The sequence below is a fragment of the Ranitomeya imitator genome, chromosome 7 (genome assembly GCF_032444005.1).
Source record: "Ranitomeya imitator isolate aRanImi1 chromosome 7, aRanImi1.pri, whole genome shotgun sequence".
In the NCBI taxonomy this organism is placed as follows: domain Eukaryota; kingdom Metazoa; phylum Chordata; class Amphibia; order Anura; family Dendrobatidae; genus Ranitomeya; species Ranitomeya imitator.
In genome coordinates, this window is record NC_091288.1 from 177,871,130 (window position 1) to 177,892,916 (window position 21,787).

The 21,787-nt window shown below is 46.5% G+C and overlaps 1 protein-coding gene across 1 annotated transcript in view; it reads left to right on the forward strand.

The window, feature by feature from the left end:
* Positions 1 to 21,787, forward strand: part of LOC138645074 (BOS complex subunit NOMO1-like) — an 81,288-nt gene that overhangs the window by 17,182 nt on the left and 42,319 nt on the right. The window contains exons 11-21 of the mRNA XM_069734115.1: positions 1,679 to 1,829; positions 1,915 to 2,092; positions 3,150 to 3,291; positions 4,059 to 4,190; positions 4,508 to 4,644; positions 5,620 to 5,707; positions 8,224 to 8,287; positions 9,967 to 10,062; positions 10,801 to 11,010; positions 21,312 to 21,394; positions 21,490 to 21,649. Of these exons, the coding sequence (XP_069590216.1) occupies positions 1,679 to 1,829; positions 1,915 to 2,092; positions 3,150 to 3,291; positions 4,059 to 4,190; positions 4,508 to 4,644; positions 5,620 to 5,707; positions 8,224 to 8,287; positions 9,967 to 10,062; positions 10,801 to 11,010; positions 21,312 to 21,394; positions 21,490 to 21,649 (1,441 nt within the window). The remainder of the gene's footprint in view (positions 1 to 1,678; positions 1,830 to 1,914; positions 2,093 to 3,149; positions 3,292 to 4,058; positions 4,191 to 4,507; positions 4,645 to 5,619; positions 5,708 to 8,223; positions 8,288 to 9,966; positions 10,063 to 10,800; positions 11,011 to 21,311; positions 21,395 to 21,489; positions 21,650 to 21,787) is intronic.

Here is a 21,787-nt window from a genome sequence, read left to right on the forward strand (position 1 = left end):
TTATGGAAGTTATACTGTATTTTTCGGACTATAAGAATGGGGGGGGATGCGTCATATAGTCCGGATATATTAGCTCTGGCTGTGGTGTGGGAGGTGGGGGAGCGGTATCGGATGAGCAGCGGGTCACAGAGGCAGGAGCCGGCGGCTCCGGCTAACTCATGTGCCTGCTGCTAAAGAGAAATGAATATGCACTGCTTTCCACGCACATGGGCATGGAAGACAATGAATATTCATTTCTTTCTGGCATCCTGGTATGATTGATTGGCCCCATCCCCTTGCTGGTATGATTGGCCCCATCCCAGTCCTGTTATCCATGGCCCCATCAGAAAAGATAAAAAAACCCAAACCTTTACTCTTACCTTCCTCCGCTCCCTCGTAGTCGCAGTGTCCTGCTCCGGTGCCAGCAGCTGCTTAATGCTTGTACGCAGCGCATGGCAGGGACATCATGCGCTGCTCACAAGGAGAGCAAAGCTGCCAGAATACTCACCGGGTGTTCATCAGAGATCGAGGCGAGTATCCATTCCTCTTCAGTAGCGCGCACTGTCAGCCGCCTGTTTCCTGCTGCTGCCGGCGGTCACGTGTGCCGATACTAAAGAGAAATGAATATTCTGAATATGGGAGTGGAGTCGCGTGCATATTCATTACTTTAACGAGCGGTACCACGTGACTGCTGAACACAGGAAGAGCTGCCGACGCCGGAGACCATCTGAGAAGCAGGGGAGTGCAGAGACGCACCGGGAGCAGGTGATTATGATGTGACAGCCACCACTCCTACCGCTCCCCCCTCCCCCGCCGACCCACTGGGACAATGACTCGAGTATAAGCCGAGAGGGGCACTTTCAGCCTGAAAAAATGGGCTAAAAATCTCGGCTTATACTCAAGTATATACGGTAATATCAAAGACCGTCACTTCCAAACAGAAAACTGGTGTGTACCTGCCTACCCATATAATTGTAGGCTATCAGCCCAGGAGAGGTATCCTATTAGTATACAGTAGGTTCCCAGCCAAGAGGATCACCATGATATGGCTGCTGGTCACACATGAATTGGCCAAGTATTTTCGTTTTTTCCTATTTTCTAGACCAGTAATGCAATTCAGATGACCTATATTTCATGTTTGCCTGCTGTAGCCTTAGAGTGCAACTTTGTTAGTTATCCTTAATATAGGTGATCAGTATTGGATCACTTGGGGTCTGACACCGGTCAGTTGTTACAGGTCCTGCAACCACTGAATGTACCTGGTGTGCAAAGCCAGAACCCAACAATTCTGTACATCATGTAGTCGTCATTCTCATCTATTGTAGCTTAGCTCCTCTTCTCTATTAAAGGGAGTGGGTCAGCTCCAAATGGCTAATGAAATCGCCATAAGCAAGGCTCACCATTGGATTGTCGAGCAGATCACTGCACCTTCCCACCTACTTGCTTTCCTTCGATCTCTGCCACCTTTTTGGCTCTTATAAGCCAGAGTTGTCAATCAAAGAGGAGGAGCGCAGAGATAGATGGAAAACAAGTAATTCAGAAGGTGCCCTGAATTGCTCTGCCAAACGTAGTGTGCACTGATCACTTGCGCTTGGATTGATCAGTCGTTTTTGTGTTGACCACTTTAAGTGGCCATTATCGGTTATTAAACAATGTGCGGAGCTGTATTCTCATCGCTCTTCTCTTTATTTTTACTTAGTTATGACGAATGGTGATGGCTCCTTCCGTCTGGAGAACATGACGGCTGGTACATACAGTATTGATGCACAGAAGGAACATATTTTCTTTGATACGCTCACTGTGAAAATTGCACCGAACACTCCGCAGCTTGCGGACATCGTGGTGGCAAGGTTAGACATCCTGGAAATCGCTGATAGATGTTGCAGAGTTCTCCAGGCTGTTTGGGTAATTTTATGTTTTTTACTTTGTTTCTAGGTTCAGTGTGTGCGGAGACATTTCTATCACACACTTTACTGAAAGTATTAAGACGATGAGTAAATATAAGGTCACTCTGACATCGCAGGACAAGGAGAGAGCATCTGTCCTAACGACCGAGTCCGACACCCACGGAGCCTTCTGCTTTCAGGCCAGAAGGGGATCCTATTATATTAAGGTGAGGCTGTAATTTAGCTAACATATATCGGTACGCTGCACTGATGCAGACTACTTTGTGGAAGTTTTAGCCATTGCTACCTAATGGATAATATCTGTAGGAATTTCCGAAAAAAAAGTTGTTCAAGGACCTGAGACAGAAATTAAATGGTCTAAAATGAGTTTTTCAAACCTGAAAGATAGGAAAATTAACATAAGTAATGTGAACAAATATGCACCTTCCAATGCAGCCAATCGTCGCATATGGTCTGCGTCACTCACACTTTCTTCAGAAGAACCTCAGATGTCTAAAAGAAGTGTGAAAACTGCGGCCCTGATGGGCTGCAGGGCTCACGTGGCGTAATATCACCCAAGTCCTGGAGACCTGGAGCTGATATAACTGGAAATCACTGACGTGGGAGGTGAGTGTCTCTTTTATTTTACAGGGGGAATGTAGTTTTTAAGAAGGGATTGTCTGAAGGGTGGACAGCCTCTTTAAAGGGAGTCTGTCACCCAAATCTTTCCCTATCAAAACGCAAATTAAACTAAGTACTCAGTCATATAGGGGACTTGACCCCTATAGAAAGCATGAATAAATTTAATAAAAATGAATAATTTAATAAAACAAGCAACTTTTCTTATATCCCTGGATATTCAAATTATGACAAAGGAGAATTAAAGGGAACCTGAAATCTAGATTTATGCTGCTTGAACCACGGGCAGTACGAATCGGACGATGGCTGTGTAATTGCAGGTAGGTATGTTGAACTCCACAGCCACATAATTTCAGATAAAATATACTTTGACAAGCCGGCCGGGGACTATGTGTCTTGGATGACTAGTCCAAGGAAGGTCCTCAGCAGCTTCTCCTATGGAGTGGGGCGATGAGAAGACATCAGGGACCTGTCTCGGACTCATCATCCAAGATAAATCAAAGAGAATTTCCCTGGCTCTAGTTCTGATAAATCTCAGCCCGAACAGGGAGGATTTTGGTGTTTTCTTCCTGTTGATCATGGTCTGTCTTAGCGTGTACCAAGTCAGCGTCATTCTGTCTGTCTAAAATCATGTCCATTTTGCAGGTCTTTATACCAGAAGCTGAGGTTAAAGCAGGCCTGGCATTAAAGCCATCTGTGTTCCCCGTGACGGTAACTGACAAACCTGTGATGGACGTGTCCTTCTCCCAATTCATGGCTTCTGTTTCTGGAAAAGTATCTTGCCTTGGTATGTTTAACATGGAACAATGACACTAGATAGATTGTAGAGCATTTTAGTTTCTTTATTAATGAACGGTCTATACGGTCTCCTAAACTTGGAGAACCTGTCAGCAGGATTTTGTCTTGTAAAGTAAAGACATGGCTACGCTGGCCCATTATTTTCAGAATAAAATTAGACTTTTTTTTTTAAAGAAATCTGTGTTCCTTGACTGACAGGTGACCTACATCCTATGACCAAAATATCAGTCGCAATCATTGCCGCTGGTGGCGAATACGTAGCTCAATTTTGAGTCCGGCGTTCATAGGAGTTTGTGATTTTAGCTGAAGCCCAGCTATGTGTAGCACAAGCGATTGGAAGATCGGAAAATGTCGACAAAGGCAAACATTTTGTTTTTTAAAGAAAAATTTCTAAAAATTTTTTCACCACTTAAATAAAAAAAACCCAAAACAACTTTACATGTTTGGTATCTGTGTATTTGTACTGACCAGGAGACTCGTATTGCCAGGTCAGTTCTACCATATAGTGAATATGGTAAAAAAAGAACCCCCTCAAAAATTGTGGAATTGCACTTTTATTTTTTATATTTTTTTGCAATTTCACCGCACTTGGGATTTTTTTCCCCCCATTTTCCAATACATTATATGGTAAATTTAATGGTATGAATCAAAAGTACAACTCGTCCCATACATAAAGCTGCCCTCATAATTAGATCTTTATTTCTTTTTAGTGTATTGCACTGTACAATGTCTTTATTTTTTCCACTATTTTTACAGATTCGTGTGGGGATCTGTCTGTGACATTGCAGTCAGTGACCCGACAGAGAGAGAAGCGTTCTGTGCAGGTCTCCAGCAAATCAGAAGGAGTGACTTTCATGTTTGAGGATGTTTTACCTGGGAAATATAAAGGTAAAGTAATATATAATGACTTGTTTTGGCCACTTCACTGTATCTAAAGCCGTTGTCGCTAGAGACATGTCCACACTTGCCAGAATTCTTCTGCTGCGGATCCTACTGCATATTAGCTGCATTACTCCACTGCAAAATTTGATGCTTTATATTTGGAAATCTGTAGTCTGTTTCCATAATTGCCAAATTTTATTTAGAGGCTGACATGTACCCCCGGCATCCCTGGTCCCGAAGCTCCTGAGTTAAAGAGTAAATTAACATTGTATTTTGTTTCTTCCTGAAATACATGTTCAGGTTTCTTTTTTTTCTTTTGCAAGCGAGTATTATCCAGGAGGATTGGTGCTGGAAGAATAAATCTCTGGAGTTTGAAGTTAAAGAAGACGACCTTGTTGGCATTGAGTTCAGGCAGACTGGCTACATGCTGAGATGTTCCCTCTCACATGGCATAACGCTGGTGAGTGACGACCCATCTGAGATACTCACGGCCACCATTGTGATCGTCCTGGGGGCCTTGAATAAGAAAATGTCTCTGTTACATCACTTAAAAACTGAACAATGGAGAGCGTGCCTTGTTCCTTAAAGGAAATGAGTGATTATTAGTTTTCTAAGGAATGTACCCATCTGCTTTGGGCTTTCCATATTTTTTTTTATTGTGGCATAGGAATTGAAAAACCGAATTCAAGCTTTGGAAACATGCTAACACTAATGGTGCCACCATAGTGTCTGGCATTTATGGTGGAGTCTGTAAATGCGGCTTCTAGCAGAGTCTCCAACACAACGTTATCGGCAAAAGAAGCTCTTCCTGGGAAAATCGGGTGGTACAGGTCCTCTACAACCAACTTTACTTTTTGCTGTATTCTGTTAAAGTTGATTGTCTGGGTTTAGGCTACAAGTCTGTGACTGCAGACTTGTGAATCCTCACATTGTGCACACTGCGTGCTGTTAGGATTCTCCGGTGCCGGGAGCAGGATGAGACCCCAAGCATGCGATTTGCATTTCCGACTGAACCTTATCCGGCCTCGTTCAATACACTTGCATTGAACAAGGCCAAGCCCATCTAGTTGGCTTGTGACCGCACACAAGTCGCATCCTTGCGGTCAAGAATCAGGGAATCTTCACGATGTGTAGTGTGCGCTATGTGAGGATACAAGTCTGCAATCGGGTGATTTTAGACTTTTTTAGCCGTACAACCCCTTTAAGTGTAACATAAGTGATACAGAGGAGGTGGTGCAGGCAGACGGTTATCCAAGGAGAACCCAGCTTTAAGCTTCAGTTCTAAAATGGATGGTTGTACTGAGAAATCCCACCCAAGGTGTTAGTTTACTGCTTTCTTGGTGTCTCTCTCTATTTCTATATTTATATATATTTTTTCTTTTGTTGATCTTTGTTCTGTCCTAATTCGTGAATCCTCTGAATTTCTCATCCCCAGGAATTTTACCAAGATGGAAATGCCCCAGAGCATGTTGGTGTGTACAATCTAACAAAAGGTGTCAATCGATTCTGCCTATCAAAACCAGGTAATTTTCTCAGATTTTAGCTTTAAAATTAGGCAACCACACCTTGAGCCATGCTTGTCTATGGGGAAAAAAAACCATTCGATTTTTGCCCTGGGCAAAGTGTAAGGAGAACATGTATGCCTTGCCCTGTGCCATTATATACTAAAATAAATTTGGCCAAAGTTTTATAGATGAACCCTTTGCCCCGACCATAAAGGTCCTGATATATGCATGCAGAGGAACCACAGAGTCACAGCTCAATTCCCAAACCCACCTGCTCCATCACAGCTTCAGTTTGTAAGTTCGGAAATGCCCGTGTTGGCTCTTGGGACGCCATCATGACACCAATATACCCTAATAGGGCATATAAATAAGGATTGTCCTAGCGAGACTTCTCATTTTACTATATTTGTCTTGATCAACAACTACATTGACAGAAATATAATTAAAAAAAGGTTTTCACTGGCAGAATACAATGGGCAAAAACTGAGTGCACCTGTAACATGGTAAAAAGTACTTGGCGGTATAACCCACGTCATCTAGGGTATCTAGATGTCTCTTTAATCTGTCTCTTTAAGCATTCTCAAAAATCGTAATTTATCTCCTTTCCAGTGGTTGAACCCTCTTGGGATCAGTAAGTTATACCATATCCAAAGGATAGGTGCTAACTTATGATTTGGGGATAATGATAGACGAAGATCTGACCTCTGTTACCACCACCATTCCTTAGCATAAAGGGGGTACGGTATTGCATCCCCTTTTAGTATTTTTATCACATGGTTTTCCCTGACACGTGCCGTTCATGTCAGTGGGGCTGACTGCTGTTCCGTTCACAACCATGAAAGCACCGCTGAAGGGAAGGGGGAAAGTGAAGGAGATGCATCACTCTGGCCCCTATAGTCTCAGAATCAGAGGGGGCTCTGCAGTTGGACCTTCAGCGAGTCTTAAAAGGGTTGTATTGGACTTGGAACATTGAGGTGGGGAAGCCCGGCCTTTCAGCTGTTTCCGGTGTCAGCGGCCGAAACTGATGAGTTAGAGCTGCACAGATCTGTGGACAGAATACCGGTCACAGCCTGGTACTGCATTACTTTGAATAGGGGGAGGATGTGCAATACCTGGCCGCGGCCGCTGTGCTAAGTAGCTCCGTGTTGCACCTCCACCGATCAGACTGATGACTTACCATAAGTATGATGGAGTATCAATGCTAAAGACCCTGACAACCCCTTTATGTGATAGTATGTCCTAGCAATATGCATTTATAAAGTGGGAATAACCCATAAAGGTACTGGTTGTTTGCCAGTTATATTTACACTAGATTGTGGCCCGATTCTAACGCATCGGGTATTCTAGAATATGCATGTCCCGTAGTATATGGACAATGATGATTCCAGAATTCGCGGCAGACTGTGCCCGTCGCTGATTGGTCGAGGCAACCTTTATGACATCATCCTCGCCATGGCAACCATTATGACATCTACGTCAATACTGTGCCCGTCGCTGAATCAGAAACGTGAGATGTCTACGTCCTTTATGACATCATCGTCGCTGTGCCCGTTGCTGATTGATCGAGGCCTGATGGCCTCGACCAATCAGAGACTTGGGATTTCCAGGAAAGACAGAAAGACAGACAGACGGAAAAACCCTTAGACAATTATATATATATAGATAAGACACAAAGTCAAGCTGCTTATTACATAACTAGATTGTGGCCCGATTCTAACGCATTGGGTATTCTAGAATATGCATGTCTCCGTAGTATATGGACAATGATGATTCCAGAATTCGCGGTAGACTGTGCCCGTCGCTGATTGGTCGAGGCAACCTTTATGACATCATCGTCGCCATGGCAACCATTATGACATCATCGTCGCTGTGCCCGTTGCTGATTGGTCGAGGCAACCTTTGACATCATCGTCGCCATGGCAACCATTATGACATCATCGTCGCTGTGCCCATCGCTGATTGGTCGAGGCAACCTTTATGACCTCATTGTCGCCATGGCAACCATTATGACATCATCGTCGCTGTGCCCATCGCTGATTGGTCGAGGCAACCTTTATGACATCATTGTCGCCATGGCAACCATTATGACATCATCGTCGCTGTGCCCATTGCTGATTGGTCAAGGCCTGGTGGCCTCGACCAATCAGACGCGGGATGTCTACGTCCTTTATGACATCATCGTTGCTGTGCCCGTTGCTGATTGGTCGAGGCCTGGCGGCCTCGACCAATCAGAGACACGGGATTTCTACGTCGATGCTGTGCCGGTCTCTGATTGGTCAAGGCCTGGCGGCCTCGACCAATCAGAGACGCGGGATTTCCAGGACAGACAGACAGACAGACGGAAAAACCCTTAGACAATTATATATATAGAATTGGCGTTACATTTAGCCTTTTCATTCATCATTAATGTGACTGCGGAGGATCAGGATCTGTCGGTATTAGAAATATTTTAATTGAAGGCACAATATGAATCTATTTCTATCCCTTCTGAATACAGCTGCAGATTCCCTCTTTACAATTAATATTGTTTCCAGGTGTTTACAAGGTCACCCCGCGATCCTGCCATCGCTTTGAACACGCATACTACACTTATGACACGTAAGCAGGTTTTTTTTTTTTTTTAACATGTATGATTTTGTAAACTGTCAGCAATTTTTAGAGATACAATCACAACCTAATCTTCTGATACTAGGATGCCAGCAAATGTTTTCATGATCATCAGATCATGCGCCTTATCTTAAAAGTATATTAGTACAGTATATACTCGAGTATAAGCCGACCCGAGTATAAGCCGAGACCTCTAATTTTGCCACAAAAAACTGGGAAAGCTTAATGACTCGAGTATAAGCCTAGGGTGGGAAATGCAGCAGCTACCGGTAAATGTCAAAAATAAAAATAGATTCCAATAAAAGTAAAATTAATTGAGACATCAGTAGGTTAAGTGTTTTTGAATATCCATATTGAATCAGGAGCCCCATATAATGCTCCATACAGTTTATGATGGGCCCCATAATATGCTCCATATTAAAATATGCCCCATATAATGCTGCACAAATGTTGATTATGGCCCCATAAGATGTTCCATAGAGATATTTGCCCCATATAATGCTGCACATGGCCCCATAAGATGCTCCATACAGATATTTGCCTCATATAATGCTGCACATGGCCCCATACAGATATTTGCCCCATATAATGCTGCACATGGCCACAGAAGATGCTCCATACAGAAATTTGCCCCATATGCTGTTGCTGCGATTAAAAAAAAAAAAAAAAAAATGACATACTCACCTCTCAGGCCCCCTGCACTTGCTATATTCACCTGTCTTCCGTTCCGCCGCTGTGTCTTCTCCGTCCTCTGAACTGACTTTCAGGCAGAGGGCGGCGCGCACACTAATCGCGTCACCGTGCCCTCTGACCTGAGCGTCACTGCAGAGGACGGGGAAGATGCAGCGGCGCCCGGAACGGGGAACAGGTGAATATCGCGCAGTGCCCCCGTCATACTCACCTACTCCTGGCACGGTGTCCCTGGTTGTCCGGCGCCGACAGCTTCTTCCTGTATTGAGCGGTCACCGTTACCGCTCATTACAGTAATGAATATGCGGCTCCACCCCTATGGGAGTGGAGTTGGGTCCATATTCATTACTGTAATGAGCGGTACCATGTGACCGCTCACTACAGGAAGAACCTGTCAGCGCCGGAGAACCAGGGACCGCGCCAGGAGCAGGTGAGTATTATTAGACAGCTGCCACTCCCCCTCCCCTGCCGAACCCTGGGTATGACTCGAGTATAAGCCGAGAGGGGCAATTTCAGCCTAAAAAAATGAGCTTAAATTCTCAGCTTATACTCGAGTATATACGGTAGTTACTGGTTCAGAATGCTTTACTTAAATGTGTCAAAAAAATTTAGACCATTACACAGCCGTACAGCACTGGGGTGAGAGAAACCACTTACTAGAAAGCAGCATAGCCCATCTGTGTCTCTCTCCCTCTGCTTCTCCCCCTCTCAATAGTCTTCAATGGGCAGCTGTAGTTGGATCACTGTCAGTGCAGGTAGTGGCAGTATTCAGAGTGAATAGTTCAGAAGGCACGGAGGAGAAGTGGCTCATAAGTGGAGAAAGAAGCCTATTTCTCTGATAAGATATTTTGGAAGGGTCTTACATTTGATTGTACTGTGATTTATGCATAGATTGTTGAAGTGACGAATTAACTTACTAGTAATATTTAATGTGAATGTTCTGCTGAACCCTGATTTCACTGCATTTGTTTGCTCAACAGGTCCTCACCGAGTATCCTTACTCTGACTGCAGTACGTCATCATGTCGTCGGGGCCATAACCGCAGATAAACTAATGGATGTGACTGTCACTATTAAGTAAGAGAATAATTCCTTCTTAAAGCGCCACTCCAGTATTTTTTTTTATTGGAGTGCTGCTTTAAATGTAAGTCCACTGTCTCATACTCACCTGCTGCCGCCTTCATCCTTTTTCAGTGTCGGTCTCGGCGAAAAGTGACCTGCCAGTAGCTCCAGTGTTTCATGGAGTGGCGTGGAGGTCACTTTTCAATTCAAGTCCTTAAGGGCCTCACTCTGGCCTCTTTATTGCATTGAGATCTGGTGACGCAACTTCTGACTTCCGGCCAATCAGAAGTTACGGGCACAAGATGGCACCGCGGGACTGGAGTAGCGTTGGTAAAAGGTGAAAAAGGTGAGAATAAGAATGGGGGATTACATTTAAAGCACCCTTCAGGGCTGAAAAAAATAATACCCGCTGGAGTGGTGCTTTAAAATGTTGTTTTCTTTGTACCTTTTTATGGTGGAAGTTATAGCAAACTATGAGCTTAAACTGTGGTGGCGCCTAATCGGTGATGTCCACACATTCTTCCCTATGGTGTGAAAGGTGCTGGGTTTTGGTAATGCACCCCAGTGTCTGTCCACCCTCTTCACTTGTAGTGGCAGAGAAGAAGAGTAGTGCCAGGGGGCAGAGGAGTGGCACATTTCTAAAGAAGTACTTGTGAGTGCCAAAAGATCTTCAGAAATACACAGCTGCTTATAGATGAGACTTAGTCAACTGAGCAGCAGTAACATCTGATGCTTATTCTTCTCCTCGCTCAGATCGTCCATAGACACAGAACCGGCCCTGGTCCTGGGGCCACTGAAGTCTGTAGAAGAGACGCGCAGAGAGCAGCAGCTGGCGGAGATCGAGGCACGTAGGCTGCAGAGACAGAAATCTGATGCTGAAGAGACTGATATACAACCACCGGTCCAGGAGGTAGTGGAGGAGCTCCAGGGGCCCTTCACGTATGAATTCTCTTACTGGGCAAGGTAAGGGCCATTTGGTTAAGTTTGCATGTTTTATGTCAATGTCAATGGTGAAGGTAAAGGCAGAGAGAATGTGAAGAAAAAAGTATACTGCGCCCAGTTAGTTCAGTATAAGGAGGAAAAAAATAGGGCCTTGACGCCTTCAATATTAAATTAGTGTATTTGTGCACCTGTAGACTGTGGCCAATATACAAATGTATTCTTCCATGATGTGTCAGCATACTGCCATTAATGAATACATGAACTCCAATATTGCTGTAAACGGTAAATACGTAAGGTACTTACAGTAGGTTTTATTTTTATCGAACAGCGTACTTAACTACTTATCTACTTAAAATAATTATACAGGTTTGGTATTTGTATAACCGTGCTGACTTGGAGAATCATTGCCATGTCATTTTTAACCCCTTAAAGACCACCAATATTTCTTTTTACTGACTTGAGATGTAAGAGAATAGCATCTCCGGACAAGTGACAATCCAGCAGCTGTCGGCTGTACACTATAGCTGACAACCTGCTGCATCAGCCACGATCAGTGTTACAACCACTGTCGTTTAAACCCCTTAGATGCTGCTGTCAATAGTGACTACAGCATCTAAGTGGTTAACCGTGTGGAGGCTCCCTCTTTAACCCCCATCGGCACCTTGAGATTGCCTGATCCTGCTGTTTGCCTTGGCAATTCACAGCCAAATAAATGGCCTTTGTCTGCCAGATATAGTGGCCTATTCTGGAGTTAGCAACATTTAGGTGGTAAAAATATTAATATTTTTTTAATTTCAGACATGTCACTCTGCATTAAATCCTGAAATGCACTGGAAGGATTAATAAACAGCAGTTTTGAATATGTTGATGGGCGCTGTTTGTAAATGTTATGTTATCGTACAAAAATAGGGATTTTTGTGTACTCACCGTAAAATCCTTTTCTCCGAACCATTCATTGGGGGACACAGACCGTGGGTGTATGGTGCTGCTGCCACTAGGAGGCTGACACTAAGTGATACAAAGAAAGTTAGCTTCTCCCCTGCAGTATACACCCTCCTGCTGGCTTTCAGCTAACCAGTTCCGTGCGAAAGCAGTAGGAGATCAATAACATATGAGCGTATAGCATGTCATATTATATATGAGAGTATAGCATGTCAAATTATAAAACAAGCACAAATTAATAACAGGGTGGTAGCTGTGTCCCCCCAATGAATGGCTCGGAGAAAAGGATTTTACGGTGAGTACACAAAAATCCCTATTTCTCCTTCGCATTATTGGGGGACACAGACCATGGGACGTCCCAAAGCAGTCCCTGGGTGGGGTCAACCTCAGATCAGGCCCTGTGTAACCGCTACTTACAAGTGCGACACCGTGGCCTGCAGAGTCCGCCTGCCCAGATTCACATCTGTGGAAGTGTGGGAATTATAGTGCTTCAAGAATGCATGCGGACTGGACGAATAAGCAAGCTTGCAGGCGTGCTTGCCGACGTCTGGTGCCTACAGGTGCAGAATTCTCTGTACAAAATCCGCAGCTCCTGGCAGAATCCGCAGCCGCGGATTTTGTGCAGTTTTTATGTGGAATTGCTGCAGATTTTGCCACTGCGGATTTTTAACATGGAGGAGTGCAGAAACGCTGCAGATCCGCACAAAAGAAGTGACATGCACTTTTTTTTAAATCTGCAGCAATTCCGCACCGTCTGCACATGTTTTTTTTCCCCATTAACTAACATTGTACTGTATATCACAGTACGGATCTGCAGCGTTTCTGCGTGGTAAAATCCACTGCGGATCCGCAGCAAATCCGTACCGTGTGCACATACCCTAAGGAAGCCTTCTTACCGTCAGGAAGCCCAATTAAAGTGTCCAACCTTCAGAAGGACGCCGTCCTCGATACTTACCTACTCGAAACACTCACTTCGTCCAGATTATGGGGAACCCATTCCGTTTTGTGGACTGGAGCCGAAAGAGATGAGGGAAGGACGATGCCCCTGTAACAGTGGGAATACAATACCACCTTGGTAACAAGGGAAGGTGATGGCCTGAGGACAACCTTGCCTTGATGGTAATAAGGAAAAAAGTCTGAAAGCACAGAGCGGCCAGCTCTGAAGACTCATCAGGATGACAAGATTGCAGAGAAAAAAAGAGGGCGACCTTCCCTGATAGTTAAGTCTGTCCGGATCAAAAAGGAGTCTACTGTGAGACCACCAGGACCATTAAGGTCCCAAAGATCTAATGGTATGCGATAGGGAAGAACCACAGGTGAAGACTCGATGCGAGGCAGTCCATATTTGCTGTTTTGTTGCAATAAGACAGAAAAATACTAGTTCCGCAGAAGAGAAATCCTGACATGGTCATTGCGGACCTCCCAGGATTACTGGGGCCCTTCCTGCTTCCAAAAAGATCTCGGAAGTAGTGGAAGAGTATGGAAATTGGTACCATGGAAGAACCATAGCATGCACTGCGATGGCTCTTGGATATAGAGGCCGAGCCATGAGCTCGAGTACATTGGCGATCAGTCTGGACGCCATCCGATCTACAACTGGAGAGCTCCAGTGAAGGCAGATCTGATGGAAGGCTTCCGGGTGAAGTTCCCACTCTCTTGAGGAGAAACCCTGGCGGCTGAATATGTCTGCCGCCCAAAGTTCTGCTTCAAGGATATGTACTGCCGAGATCACCGAATGATAGATCTCGGCCCATAGAGAATGAGGTACCTTGGCCATGGCGCCTGACCGTGGGTACCTGCTAGATGATTGACGTATGGCACAGCCGTGGCATTATCCAATTGAATTCAGATGGGGTAACTCGCCAGAAGGCAGTGGATCTGATGTAGGATTAGCCGTACCGTTCGGATCCCCAGAGCAATGATCGGGAGAAGAAGACTGGCATTGGTAGTTACTAATAACCATTGAAAGGGGAGAAAGGCCCTGGATGAGGAAGGAGCTCAGAGACTACCCTCTGAAAGCCTGATTGACTTGCTGAAAACGAGCGGAGCGAAGGAAACTGCTTCTATTGTTGTCACCATTTTTCCTCAGAACCCTCCTAGCAAATCGAATGAAATGAGGGGATGAGTGATCAAGTGCGCAAGTTCCCTGTTGAAGGGCCACGACCTTGTCTCGAGGGAGAATTACCATCCTTCTGGAAGGTGTGCAGGATCATCCTCAAAAAGGATCTGCTGGGCTGGAAATGAGGAAAAACTTGTCTACGTTTAGCTGCGAAGAGCGGCTAGAAAGTCGACCAAATAGGGCAGGACGACCATACTTCTAGGATGCAAGAGGAAAATGACAACTGCCATCACCCTTGCGAACACTCTGGGTGCGGTAGCAAGGCCGAAGGGCAAGGTCGTGACTTGAAAATGCTGTTCGCGAATGGAAAAGCGAAGGCATTTTTGAAGAGGGAAAAATAGGAATGTGAGGGTAAGAATTCTGAATGTCGATGGATGCCTGAAGCTCCACCTTTATCTGTTGAAGTAATGGCTAAGCGGAGGAACTCCATCCGAAGAAGGAGGACCTTGTCAAAGGTTGTCAGAAGTTTGAGGTCCAGGATCGGTCTTACTTTTCATTTCCCCTTTTTGGAACCAAGAGCCCTTAGATCTAGACTGTCCTGGACAACCCTTCCACTGCTGGTTGGGTCTGTAGGAAACATACGATCCCTTGTTAGTCTCGCACTCAGAAGATTTTTTTTTTTTAATTAGTTTATTAACAACAAAATAGTAGTGTTACAAACATTTTGCATCCAAGAATGTCGAACATAAAATGTAATACATATAAACTGCGTATTAAGCTTGAAATAAAATGCAGCTGTCATCTATAACCAACGTTATATTATGATTATTAAAGCTGTTGGATCAATAGTAACACATGAAATTCTGTAAATAGAAAAAACGTAGAAAACCAAAACACTTGAATTAGAACTATATCTACGCTAACTACTAACTCGCCGCCGTACCTCACGTCTGACCTCCACGCGATACCCCCACTACACAACAAGTCTATAGAGTAAGATGGGAAGAATTCCACCTACCCCAGATTTTTTCATATTTGCCCGGGCACCCTCTGTTCTGATATAACGTGCTTTCATATGGAATGATTGAGTTGACCAGTTCGATCCAAGTTCCCTTAGTTGGACTGTACTCCCCATCCACCGCAAAGCCAGTACCTTCCTTGCCATAAAGAGCGTCTCGCGTAAAAAAATATCAATTTAGTGATCCCAAGTCTCCTCCTCCCATACTCCAAATATACAAACTAATGGGTCAAGGGGAACTGGAATTGATAGCAGTGATGCAACTAGTGATGTCACCTCCCTCCAGTATTTTAGAATAACGGGACAACTCCATATCATGTGAATGAAGTCTGCATCTAAGGAGTGACAGCGCATACACTCTGATGTTTGAAATCGACCCATTTTAAAAAGCCGTGTCGGAGTTAAATACGATTGATGAGTCCACTCAGAAGATTTTATTGGCAAGCTGTACTGTCTTCGGGAAAAGGTTACTGGTGTGAATAAAAGTAGTTAGGGTCTCCGACCAGGAGACTATTGCTCAAGCAACCCATGCGGCTGCTAAGGAAGGGTAGAGCGCTGAACCCGAAGCCACAAGACGGAACGAACCAGATTTGCTATCTGACAGTCTGTGGTATTTTTAATTGATGATACATTGGGCAGGTATACTGGTAGGTATACCACAAGAGATTCTACCTGGTTAATCTGCCAAGTGGCAGAATGCGGGGCTGCATCGAGCAGGTCAGGAAAAAGCCGTCTCTTGCCATCGTCGTGCAGAGTAGAAAATTAGGAACCCTCGATCCATCATCCTCTTAACAGGGAAGTGGAGAGGAATCATCCGCCTTCTTGCATCATCTGCTAAATAGTGTTGATGCAAAGGGGAGGGGGGTTCTGCGAGCACTCCGAGCCACAGAGGGATCACGGAGGGATTCAATCTCTTGGTCAGAGAAACCATGGATTGCGGTCAGTGGCGAAGTCCACTGAGGGGAACTAGGTACTCTGGGATAAACTGGGATCAGCGGCGGAGGGCTCCTGAGCTCATTAAGGGGGACCGGCTTCGGATTGATTATGTGCCTTTTAAGACCAGGGCATACTGGCTATGTGCCTTTAAGACCAGGGAATACTGGTCAGGCACTTCCTTACCCGAGTACTGATGTAGAGTCATTGTGCCCTTTAATGCGAAAACCGTCACCCCTGTGTGAGCCGGCTGGGTAGACCAAGATGGCCACTGGGAGTTGCAGAGGTGGTAAAATCTCGCAGAGAGCTAGAAGCGCCAATTCGGGGGCGGAGCCACAGACAATGTGGGTAGAGCCTCAAGACTTCCATGAATAGGCCCAAGCCGAGGGCCTAAATTTCTGCAGTCGGCGGGAGCGATACCAGCGGTAGAAGTGAGGGGCGTTGTAGTGGTCGAGAAAATCGAGCGTTCCCGTGCCAGACGAGAAGTGCCAGAAAAGCGGGCGGAGCCGCCTTAGCGCGCCATAGTGCGGGCGCGGCTTCCGGGATGCGGCCTACACATTGGCCGAAGCCGGGGGCTAAATTTTTGCAGCCGGCCGGAGCGTTACCTCAGGGAGGTGGGCCACATGGGAAGCGGCTGAGGCTGCCTGTCAGCATGTGAATATCCTGCTGCAGAGGCCCATCGCTGACTGGATCCACTCACCATCGGTGCGCGTCCCAGCATGGAGCCGCCTTGATGACTGGGTTTCAGCGCCGAGGAAAGTGCGCACACTCTACTGTTCTGCTGCAGGGGCAGGGATAAACCTCAATCGACCATCCCTTTGTTAAAGGGACACTGTCACCTGAATTTGGAGGGAACAATCTTCAGCCATGGAGGCGGGGTTTTCGGGTGTTTGATTCACCCTTTCCTTACCCGCTGGCTGCATGCTGGCTGCAATATTGGATTGAAGTTCATTCTCTGTCCTCCGTAGTACACGCCTGCACAAAGCAATCTTGCCTTGCACAGGCGTGTACTATGGAGGACAGAGAATGAACTTCAATCCAATATTGCAGCCAGCATGCAGCCAGCGGGTAAGGAAAGGGTGAATCAAACACCCGAAAACCCCGCCTCCATGGCTGAAGATTGTTCCCTCCAAATTCAGGTGACAGTGTCCCTTTAAGGAGGTGGAGAGGAACCGTCCGCCTCCTTGTGCCATCGGCTTTCACAGTGGTGGGAAAGTGGGGGCTGCTTGGACGCCATAGAGAGGGGGGCCTCTGTACATCCACGGAGTTCAGCCCCCGGGTGGACAGGGCCAGTTGTCCGGCATTAGGCCTGGCTGGGGAAGAGGGTACGTGGAGGCGACACTCCATGTGCTCGTCCATTCAGGTTGCGGGGAGGTCGGTGCCCTTGAAGGGGCCCGTCGCCCCTAAGAATCAGCCCAGGCCTGGCATCCCACGTCGCAGGAGAGGGTACAGAAAGGCAACACTCTCCGTGCTCGCCTGTTGATGGTTCGGAGAGATCGGAACCTTGAAAGGATCCGTCGCCCCTTCGTCCTTGGAAAAAATAAAATAAAAAATGTAAAAGGTAAAAATAGAATAATAAGAGTTTTGGGTCTGAATAGCAGACCCGTCCTTGTGCCTCCTACGGACACTAGGCAAGAACTGGTTCCCTGAGAGCCAGCAGGAGGGTGTATACTGCAGGGGAGGAGCTGGGAACCAGCAGGAGGGTGTATACTGCAGGGGAGGAGCCGAGAGCCAGCAGGAGGGTGTATACTGCAGGGGAGGAGCCGAGAGCCAGCAGGAGGGTGTATACTGCAGGGGAGGAGCCGAGAGCCAGCAGGAGGGTGTATACTGCAGGGGAGGAGCCGAGAGCCAGCAGGAGGGTGTATACTGCATGGGAGGAGCTGAGAGCCAGCAGGAGGGTGTATACTGCAGGGGAGGAGCTGGGAACCAGCAGGAGGGTGTATACTGCAGGGGAGGAGCCGAGAGCCAGCAGGAGGGTGTATACTGCAGGGGAGGAGCCGAGAGCCAGCAGGAGGGTGTATACTGCAGGGGAGGAGCCGAGAGCCAGCAGGAGGGTGTATACTGCAGGGGAGGAGCCGAGAGCCAGCAGGAGGGTGTATACTGCATGGGAGGAGCTGAGAGCCAGCAGGAGGGTGTATACTGCAGGGGAGGAGCCGAGAGCCAGCAGGAGGGTGTATACTGCAGGGGAGGAGCCGAGAGCCGGCAGGAGGGTGTATACTGCAGGGGAGGAGCCGAGAGCCGGCAGGAGGGTGTATACTGCAGGGGAGGAGCCGAGAGCCAGCAGGAGGCTGTATACTGCAGGGGAGGAGCCGAGAGCCTGCAGGAGGGTGTATACTGCAGGGGAGGAGCCGAGAGCCAGCAGGAGGGTGTATACTGCAGGGGAGGAGCCTAGAGCCAGCAGGAGGGTGTATACTGCAGGGGAGGAGCCGAGAGCCAGCAGGAGGGTGTATACTGCAGGGGAGGAGCCGAGAGCCAGCAGGAGGGTGTATACTGCAGGGGAGGAGCCGAGAGCCAGCAGGAGGGTGTATACTGCAGGGGAGGAGCCGAGAGCCAGCAGGAGGGTGTATACTGCAGGGGAGGAGCCGAGAGCCAGCAGGAGGGTGTATACTGCAGGGGAGGAGCCGAGAGCCAGCAGGAGGGTGTATACTGCAGGGGAGGAGCCGAGAGCCAGCAGGAGGGTGTATACTGCAGGGGAGGAGCCGAGAGCCAGCAGGAGGGTGTATACTGCAGGGGAGGAGCCGAGAGCCAGCAGGAGGGTGTATACGGCAGGGGAGGAGCCGAGAGCCAGCAGGAGGGTGTATACGGCAGGGGAGGAGCCGAGAGCCAGCAGGAGGGTGTATACTGCAGGGGAGGAGCCGAGAGCCAGCAGGAGGGTGTATACTGCAGGGGAGGAGCCGAGAGCCAGCAGGAGGGTGTATACTGCAGGGGAGGAGCCGAGAGCCAGCAGGAGGGTGTATACTGCAGGGGAGGAGCCGAGAGCCAGCAGGAGGGTGTATACTGCAGGGGAGGAGCCGAGAGCCAGCAGGAGGGTGTATACTGCAGGGGAGGAGAGAACTTTCTTTGTATCACTTAGTGTCAGCCTCCTAGTGGCAGCAGCATTAACACCCACGGGCTGTGTCCCCCAATGAGGCGAAGGAGAAATTAATTTTGTAAATTTCCTTGAAAAAATGAAAAATGACTGCTACATTTTTAAACCTTCTAAAATGCTAACAAAATAAAAGAAAGTTATACAAATGGTGCTGATGTAAATCAGACATGATGGAAATGTTATTTATTAATGGTTTTTGTACGGTGTGACCATCTGGATTAGAGGGATAATCATTCAATGTACAGAGGCGTGAACTTGGTGCAATGTAAGGGGGACTACAACGTACTGGGCGCCACACTGTCAGATTTGCAATTTTCACTCCGCAACATCCACTGCTGCTTGTTTCTGGAAAACGCCCTTCGAGTCAAATGATCACTACCCCTGTAGATAAATTCCCAAAAGGGGTGTCATTTTGAAAATGCAGTCACTTGAGGGGGCATTCTGCTTCTCTGGCACTAAGGGGCTCTGTATATGGAGTCAGCAAATTATTCTGCAATAATTTGTTCTCCAAGAGTCAAATAATGCTCCTTCCCGCCTGAGTCTCACCGTGTGGCTAAGTAGATGAAGCTGACACAACTGCTATATTTATGTGGGGAAAAGTAAAAATTTCATTTTTTTTTCCCTTCCACATTGCTTTAATTGCAGCGAAGCACCTGAGAGGTTCATACATTTCTTGATACTTTGAGGGGTGCAGTTTTTAGAGTGGTGTCACTTTTGTTTTATATTCTTTCACATGGACCCCTCAGTCACTTCAAATGAGATATGACCCCTACAAAATGGGTATGTAAATTTTGTTGGAAAAATGAGAAATTGCAGAAAAACTTTTAACCCTTCTTGATAGGAAGTGAGTATAAGCTTTTATCTTTTCGGGGCCAAGCGTGGGGTATTAGCAGGGGTTGTCCAAGTAGTGAGCAACCCCCTTTAACTATTTTTTTTAATGATGCAACACTCCGATTTAAGGGCATAAAAATTCAAACTTTCAAAATTGCTAAATATTCAATTTTTTTCGCAAAATTTTTGATATTTTCAGAATAAAAGCAATATTAACCTAAATTTAAAGTACCACTAACATAAAGTACAACGAGTGACGAAAAAACAGTCTGAGGGTATGTTCACACGTTCCTGATTTCCATCCTTTTTTTTTCAGGACTGTTTTTTAAAAAACTGCAGCTCTTGGCAGAAAACGCAGGTCCTTTTTTTTGGTCCTTTTTTTGTCCTTTTTTGATGCGTTTTTTGATGCGTTTTTTGATCCTTTTTTTGATCCTTTTTTTTATGCAGTTTTCTATGCAGAGTCTGTGTGTTTTCTAGGAAGTTTTTTAGGGTTAAAATGGCTGAAAATACCCTAACCCTACCCCTAACCCTACCCCTAACCCTACCCCTAACCCTACCCCTAACCCTACCCCTATTCTAACCTTAGTGGAAAAAAAAAAAATTCTTAATTTTTTTTTATTGTCCCTACCTATGGGGGTGACAAAGGGGGGGGGGGTGTCATTTACTATTTTTTTTTTATTTTGATCACTGAGATAGATTATATCTCAGTGATCAAAATGCACTTTGGAACGAATCTGCCGGCCGGCAGATTCGGCGGGCGCACTGCGCATGCGCCCGCCATTTTGCAAGATGGCGGCGCCCAGGGAGAAGACGGCCGGACGGACACCGGGACGCCGGGTAAGTATAAGGGGGGGAGATTAGGGCACGGGGGGGCATCGGAGCACTGGGGGGGGCATCGGAGCACGGGGCGGTGGGATTGGAGCACAGGGGGACGGGATCGGAGCACGGGGTGGCAGCCACACTCCGCCCACGCACTTCCGCCCGCTTCCCCGCACTTCCTGCTGCAGCGGTTCTGCACCACAAACCACAGTAAAACCCGCAGATATTTTTTTCATCTGCGGGTTTTACTGCGGGTTTGACCTCACAATGGAGGTCAATGGGTGCAGAACCACTGCGGCTCCGAAAAAAGAAGTGACATGGTACTTCTTTTTTCCCGCAGCTATTCAGCGCGGCTTTTTTTTTTGATTTTCCGCATTGTGGGCACAGCAGTTCCTGTTTTCCATAGGGTACAATGTAATGTACCCTGCATGGAAAATAGCTGCGGACCCGCAGCGGGAAAATCGCGGCAATTCCGCATGAAAAAAAGGATCGTGTGAACATGGCCTAAGAAACAGTGGGATATGTTGGTGTTCCAGAGTTATTACCACATAAAGGGACACTGGTCAGAATTGAAAAAAATTGGCCTGGTCATGAAGGTGAACGTTTTTTTTTTTTTTTTTTCTTATATCTAGATCTGGCGAGAAGATAACTGTGACTCCATCATCTAAAGAACTTCTCTTCTATCCCCCCTCTGTGGAGGCTGTCGTGAGCGGAGGTACGCAGATATCATCACACAGGTCTGATGTATCTGATTAACTCCTATTGCTAGAAATTGTGCAGCCTGTAATCACATTGACCTCTCCATTTCAGAAAGCTGCCCAGGAAAGCTGATAGAAATTCATGGGAAGGCTGGCTTATTTCTGGAGGGACAGATACACCCCGAATTAGAGGGCGTAGAAATAGTAATCAGTGAGAAAGGAGCAGCTTCACCTCTCATCACCGTATTTACTGATGATAAAGGTTCATACAGGTTGGTGCAAATTTTTCTTATGCTTATAGTTTTTATAGAACATGGGGTACATACAGAGCAATAAGAAAAGTGCATAACACTAGGACCAGGTACTTTACAGAACATACCTTGTAAGACAAGCTGGCTGTGAGGATCCTT